Consider the following 7,776-nt stretch of genomic DNA (forward strand, 5'->3'; position numbering starts at 1 on the left):
GCCTCTTTATGAAAGGCAGTCGCATGTGCATAGTTTTACTAGGCAAGCCACTTCCAACACAAATGTTGCACGCGCGGGACAATAGGGCGCAGCAGGGATGCCAGCAGCCGCCTCGTCGCGACGCGAGCTGGACAAAGCAAGCGAATATGAACGAATTCTGTATGAAAGTTTTTCTGCTGCTAGATGGCTGTCGTTAGCTACAAAGTGCTAAAACGCAATATTTCAGGTTTTTACCCCCCAAGCAAAGGCCCCTGGGAGTGCAGCCTCATAAACTTTTACAAAGCACCTACATACCACTCTACGCCATGTCTGAAAATTTGAAGGTTCTACGATGTCTACTTTTTCTATAAAGCTTCGGACAAAAGTAGAAATGATAGACACGTCCATGCAAATATTCGCCGCAATTGGAGCCTTGAATCTAATCGTACACAACATATTGTTTCAAGACGCTTGCTAATAGAGCAAAACTTGCCATCGGAAAGATTTTAAAATATCTTCCGGCAACCTTGGGCGTCAGAAATGGCACCACAGAGTACCGCTTCACCCCGGTTTGGAACCACTCAAATAGGTGTTGACCAATGGTAAGCAAAATGACCTATTTGCATTAATTTTGATTTAAATATAATCTACTGTATAGTACGTTAAAATCCTTTTAAGACTTAAACTAAACCAAGTTATGGAGCGGCGACGACTTAAAAGGTTTCACTGCGTTGTTAGAGACGGGAAGATGCAGTAAGAAAATCTTCCAAAAGCGTATTAAATCGTCCAGGAAAGCGGAGATGCAGATTGTGTTTTGCGTCATCCCAAACTTCCAATCTAAACGTAATATAAATCAACTGTAGGCGCTATTCCCAAACTCGGGTCGACGGACCAAATGGGGTTCGTGCAGCAGTTTCAGAGGGTCGCAATGAGAATTAGTCTCCAAGTTTTGAAACATTAGGCTTTACCGAATGTTTTTAAACATTATCTATTATCATTATTAGTCTTTATTTATGCGTTATTATTCGATAGTAGAGCGTGTTTTATGATGTATCTTGCGACTTTATAAAACATTAGTTGTACAACCTGCTATCGGCGAAACGTTCGCATTAGTTAAAAAATTGTTACATTAGAAAGATTCGTGGCTGTACTAGTGTACTACAAGAAACATGGGTCAAGTGACTCTTGCATTCCTATAGGGCAGCGAAATGTCAAAATAGTTACAAGGGGTCGACGAGGCAAACTTTTTAGTATTGTTTGGTAACCGCTGAACTGTAGTCTTATACAATATTTTTTCGAACAAAATGCTTTAACTTTTTAGGAATAATTTTAAACGTAGTTTTTATAGGTTAAATAAAATCGTTTTGGAACTTTATTGCTTTACGTTTTCAAGAAAGAGGTCAGCCTTTTGCATCATGTATCAGAGTGTATAAATACAAACTGTAACGATTTATTTTACCATAAATTTGAACCCTAGGCGAAAATTGAAAATAAGCTTAGCAAGCGCTGTGCGCCAACGGAAAACGTCCACACCTAGAAAAAGGCTCCCATGAGTTCCGTGTTTTTGTTTATAAGACTTAAAATTCATTCGCTGTTTGCATTTATTGCATTAGTATTTGTTTACTGGAATATAATCGTAAATAACTGCTCGAGACAAGTATGAAAGTTTTTGTCCCAGATATTGGGAAAAAATAAATTCCCTTTTCTATTTCACTAGCAAAAAATTTGTTGACACTTAACTAGCCCGGCTGTGAGTTCAAAGGCACTGTTTTTCACGAAATGTAATACTGTTCCACTGAACATAATATGTTGTGTGTTTCTAAGGACTAATAAAACATTGGGAACAGGGTCTTACGACTTTTTTGTCGCAGGTGCATCCTGATGAAGAACGAGAGCGTTATACACTGTGTAAATAAACTTATATCTATACTGAAACCTTTTATAATATATTTAAACTGTCTGTCAGTTTGTTGTTAACATGTATGTATTAGCTGTTTATACTATAAAATCATATGCAAACAGACTACAAGGCAGCTGCTGCTAAAATAAGATAGCGAGAGAGAATTAGCAAGTTTTTACGTTCCAATTAGTTGTGGTGACTTGACATTTATTCTTTCTCGCGCGGAAAGTTAAAACATTTTAACTTTGACGGCAAGTGGCAACGCGTTAAATTATGTAAACCAGGTGACGCTAGCGCTTCATAACAGACTTTATCTTTTTTGGTGTAAACCATTTTTATTTCATAAAAAAATGAAAATAAAATCAGGTGTAAAAAGACAAATATAAAATGAAAGTTTTAACTTTTTTTTTCAAGTAAACGTCTATGACCACCTGTCCAATGGAGCAAGCGACATTCTAGAGTAATTTGTTTTTTACCTTGAGTTCTTTATGTTTTTGTGGATGTTCTCTGCATGAAAAAGTGGCACCATCGGGTCTTTACTTCCATGAATAACCAAGGTTTCGGCTTTGATATCTGACAGGAGCTGCAACGCAAAATTTTCCTTCTACTAATTGTACATTCTGCTTAGATTAGTTATTTATAAGTAAAATGCGTTGCTATGATTTAGGTCAATGACTTGACTGAACAACACTAAAGTCACTGTTTTTGATTGACAAGACTTGACTTACGCATTTGGGGTAAATGGCTTGACTTGAGTTATTCAGAAACATGACTAGATTTAGACTAAAGTCATTTACACAAATTACTTGACGTATGTTAAGTTGCTTTTGTTTAATACTTATTTTTTAAATTGAGTTATTATGGCCAATTATTTTTAATAAATTTAATAAATTTCAACTCTGGTATTTGTTTTCATGTTTTGTGTATGCCCTGAAAAAAAATATAGGTAAGAATGGAACGTAGTCACCATTGGCAGAAGTTTAATAATAATTTTGGGTGCCAATGATGTGACCTAAAATTGACTTGCGTAATGACTAAGACTTGACCTGTTATTCGTTAAAAATGAATTGACTTGGATTTAGGTTATTTTGCAAATTATTTTCAAAATGACTCGTTTACAACACGGGTAAAAAATGGAATACTAACATGTTTCATACAATAGAAATATTACCATGTTCTAAAATAGAAAATATTACCATGTTTGTATGGAACTGTTATCTGATATTTTGCAAGTAAAAAATATAAAAGTCCTAATATTTTGCAATCTTTCATAAAAAAAATTCAACCAACATTGTTAAACATATCAGTATTTCCGTCTTGATCCGAGTTTTGTTTAAATATATTTCCAAAAAAGTCTATGTACGCATGCCAAGTTTTCTCTAAATATTCTGTTCCATAAATTTCAATCGCAGGTTGCTTCATACGGCCACTCCATGATGTAAGGTCTCGTATACCTAGAAACAGGAAACATATTGATTTATTCTTTAAAAACAGTTTTCTTTCAGAATAATTGTGAGACAAGTGGATTTATTGGACGGTAAAGTAAAAGAGTCTGCATAATCCTAATGATTGCTAAAACTCCTGTTTATCTTAAGCAATGCAGTTTAGCCTGGTATATTTTCTAGTTTGACTTTTTCAGGAGAGACAGGGGTATTTTACAACTGGAAAAAATAATATATTATAAATAAGAATGTTATATTAGGGATATCCAATAATTTCAGATTGGACCCCATACCTAATGCTAATAAATAGTATCGATCCTTGATAATACCAAGAGTGGTATTGGTGTCTATTCAATACCAAATTGATTTATGCATTCAAGATATGGTTTGCGTTCCAATGTAACATTTTCTACATCGGCAATGGATTTTCTCAAAACCGTTGGAAGAACACTAACAAACGAACTTGGTTTTATAACACCAGTCACCAACGCAAATTTTGTCTTAACAATCTAAAAACACCACGTTTGGATATAAACTAAAAACCTGTGGAAAATCCATGGCATCTAAAAACGCTCTGCACACCCAAGTTCGGTGCCTATGTCCACTAGACTAGTTGCAGTTTTTAAACGTCCTCGAAGCCAACACTTCAAATAAAGTAGTTAGAAGTAATTAGAAAAACACTTTGTTCTTCCAAAAAGTTTGTCATGAAGAAAGCGCCGAAGGTGCCGAAAATTTTACGCATTACATTCCTTTGTCTTCTAATTTGGCGGTTTTGCAAACTTTCTAATATTTCTGAAGCCGGTCAAAGTCCTAAAAATTGTATGCCCCTGCAATAGCTCATTAAAGAACAGAAGAATTTGAATAGTATTTGGGAGACCTGCTCCCAGGCATAACAATAATCAAAAATAGCTTCTCTGGTATTTATAATAGTTCAAATTTTTAGAGTTGGACGACGAATATAAATACTGCAGGGCTATTTTTAACTATGAATATTATTAATTTGTTTGTTTGTTTAAATTTCTTCTTTTGGGAGATTAACATGTCATTTAGTATGAGACATACCAGCTGTATGCCCAAAATAACATTATATAGTGGCAAACAGTAAAACTCTAAATTCATTCAAATTAAGGAACTGACAAAGCCAGTGTAGGCAAATATAATTTCTTAAAAATGTCTAATCTTGTGTTTCACACAGTTTTTTAAAGTTTTATTGTTTATATACGTGTCAGCAGAACAGTGATACCCAAGCAGAAACCTGCTGCGAAACTTTTTGTATTCCACAAAGATACACCCTAATATATATATATATTATACACTAGTCAAATATTAACAGCCTGTGTATTCCACAGTGTATGTTGCACAGTTTTTAACATGGAAAATGCAACTCACCTTGGTAGCAAGCAAGATCCTCTCGTGTAAAGTAGGAGTTTCCTCCCCACAAAACAAGTTTCCGAATTCTGTCACTGTACTTTGCGGCGAGAATACAAGCAGCGTTGGAACCGTCGCTCCACCCAGCAATCGAATAAAAATCAAATCCGAGAGCCTGAAAATATAAATATTTCAATTTTAAGTTTACTATACATTACTGAACAATGTTAACGGGATATTTATAAATGTGCACAATAATAAACAGTAGTCAGACACTCGCCTGTATGGTTAAACATTTGCATTGATGAAAAAATTGCAAAATATAAAAATAAAACAATATTTTGCCTTTAATACAGTGGTTCTTAAAGCTTCATTGGACATTTGCTACAAGTGCTCTACCAAAAGCAAAGGTCAACAAATCTTTTAAAGAACATTGTGAATTTGAGTTTTACTTGATTGCTTCTATGGAAGCCTTACTATGTGATACAAATATATACGGTTTCTCAAAATTATAAAACATCTAAAATGGTCTAATGCTACATACACAGTTTAAAAACCACTGTTCAAATATGTCATCTGTATCAAAAAACCAAAGTAATCAACAACAACTTAAAATCTTTTAGTAAACCAATATACTATATTAAATGTCTGATTTGCTGGTGCACAATTTAAAATACAAGAAGTAGACATTTTTTTTCATAAACTCAGTGTTGATAAAAATAAGGCCTATAAATCTGTAAGTGTAAACATTTTAAAAATATATATAAACTGTTGCTGCAAGGCATAATGTTATTCAAAAAAAAAACCGTAATTATTCTATTTGTTTTCCCCTGTTTCAGCACCTTTAAAATAGCTTTCTACTAAGTGAAAAATGTGGAATGCTTGTAGAACTTTGTATGACGAAACATGAAGAAAAAATGCAAGCAAACATACTATAAAAATAATTTGCGATAATGAGTGACTATAGCCAATACTTCAGCAATGGGCAACGTTTTCCCAGTCATGGGCCAAACCAATTTCAGAAAGGTCTTGGCGGGCCACAGCTACAGTACAATTTCCAGGATCATAAAACCAGTATGATATATTATCTCTCAATGAGGGACTAATTCAGGAACTTTATGCTATTAAAAACGTTTAGTTATATTCAAGAAAGGTGATTTATTGCTACACAAATGCTCTTGAAAGTTGTGGTAAATTTCAAAAAGCTCTTGGTTGGACAGAGGTGCTACTGACATTACAATGACCACAGTTTTGGTATAGCCAAAACATAGTTTTAAACAAAGTTAATGCCTAGATTTTTTCTAGTATAGGGCCCAGTTTTTTTAGGCACTAATTTGAAAAGGAGGCGGCGGGCCAGATGATTTATACTGGCAGGCCGTAGGTTCCCCACCCCTGCTTTACTTGTTGTTTTTTTATTTTTTTTTGTGTTTGTCATAATTTCAATCACCCTGCAGAAGGCAACTTGTATAGGACTTGTAAGGAAACATGTAGTCAGAGATTTCAACAAACTTTAACACAAAAATTGACCTTCATTATTGCAGCAGCATCATCGGCGTCACGGTGCAAGTAATCCACGGGAAAATCACGATCTGGTGGTCGTGAGTTTCCAAAGCCTCGTGGATCAAATGCCACAACGGTAAACTTTGCAAGGTTCAGTAATTTAAGGTTGGGCTCGAAGTCTGTTCTTATACAACCTAAAGTTCCAAAAATAAGTTAAAGGGATTTTAGAAAAAAGGTAAGATCCTGAGACTGTAAAGTTTGGTAAACAGAAACATTTATGAAAAAGGAGAACTATTGGTATAATTTAAAAAAACAACAAACAATTTAAAAATTAGGAATTGGAGATGGATAAATGCCTCGTTGTTTGAAAATCATGCAGAAGCAGCTGGTTTAACAAATCACATTTTAGAATGTCAATAAATAATAATGAGCCACAGCTAATGATTCAAAAACTTGTGCCTAAGACTATAATATATGTTAATATATTTTAAATCAATAATATGTTAATATATTTTAAATCAAAAATTAATACATGGATTGAATATTTTAAGCTTTAATAACAGAAGTTTACTCACCCAATACACCAGGCATGAGCAATAAAACATGATCTCCCTTTCCTACTTTCTCATAATACAAATGAACTCCATTCACCAGAATCTTGGATCCAGGAGACATTTTGGCAAGTCTAGAAAAGAACAAGATCCTTGCAAAATTACTTAGTTTGAATTGGATTGTCAGTGCTAGAAATAGTTTAGCTGAACTTTCGTTTGGTTGAATGACTAGATTGTTTAATAACGTGAATACATTTTGACTAGGGTATTCAAATTATTCCTAAATATGTCTGCTTTATGTTTTTGTTTAGTTTAACATATTGGCTATGCGCTACTTTGCTCTGGATGAAATAAGTTCAGGTTTTTTTAACAGTTAAGAAATAATGTTTAAATATAAAGGACTTCACTTGCAATGGTAAATAATTGACTTGTTCAACTTATGACTAAAACTGGATTTAAATTGACGTTTGATGAAAAAATTGGCTTTAAATTGTTTACCAAAGACTTGGCTGCATGGACTTGCGGGATTTGGCATAAAATATCACAGACCGGATGATTTTACAATGAAGCTGTTATTTTCTGGGGTTTATATTGCAGAATTTAGACTTTTCAACCAAATTGAAGTAACTGAAGCACAGCAAAAGAGAAACTTTATTATCTACAGAAGTTCCTTTTGCAAGAGGCAAATTTCCAAATTGTTCTAAATTGCAAACATTTGTAAACAAATAATAGCGGCCGCAGCAGTTAAGGTTATTCCCCCATGCTGATAGTAGTTGTTGTTTTATTTTTCTACTTTGTTCGATTAATCTACATGGTTAGGACTATACAGTGTTAAAAACTACACTTAAAGTTTTAGTCGGTAATTTCGTTAAATTTTGTAAGCGTTAAAGGTTTAACGCACAAAACATACATTTTTATACATTCGAGTAGGCCTATCAACAAAGGGTCAAAATATGTGACAATTCTTGAAGTTTAAATTAAATTCAAACCAAATTATTCAAGGTAATAGACAACGAAGTCCACAGATAAGACAATG

General features: G+C 33.9%; 1 protein-coding gene across 1 annotated transcript; it reads right to left on the reverse strand.

Annotated features, from left to right (window-relative positions):
- Positions 1-674: 674 nt before the first annotated feature.
- Positions 675-7,422, reverse strand: LOC146140985 (serine hydrolase BPHL-like). The gene is made up of 7 exons (XM_083392149.1): positions 7,239-7,422; positions 6,765-6,874; positions 6,217-6,383; positions 4,711-4,864; positions 3,170-3,333; positions 2,356-2,462; positions 675-816 (listed from the first exon to the last, which is right to left on the reverse strand). Exons 2-7 carry the CDS (start codon positions 6,862-6,864, stop codon positions 714-716), a joined length of 795 nt encoding a protein of 264 aa, XP_083248275.1. The 5' UTR covers positions 6,865-6,874; positions 7,239-7,422; the 3' UTR covers positions 675-713.
- Between the last annotated feature and the right edge of the window lie 354 nt (positions 7,423-7,776).

The sequence above is a fragment of the Ascidiella aspersa genome, chromosome 6 (genome assembly GCF_963924565.1).
Source record: "Ascidiella aspersa chromosome 6, kaAscAspe10.2, whole genome shotgun sequence".
Classification (NCBI taxonomy): domain Eukaryota; kingdom Metazoa; phylum Chordata; class Ascidiacea; order Phlebobranchia; family Ascidiidae; genus Ascidiella; species Ascidiella aspersa.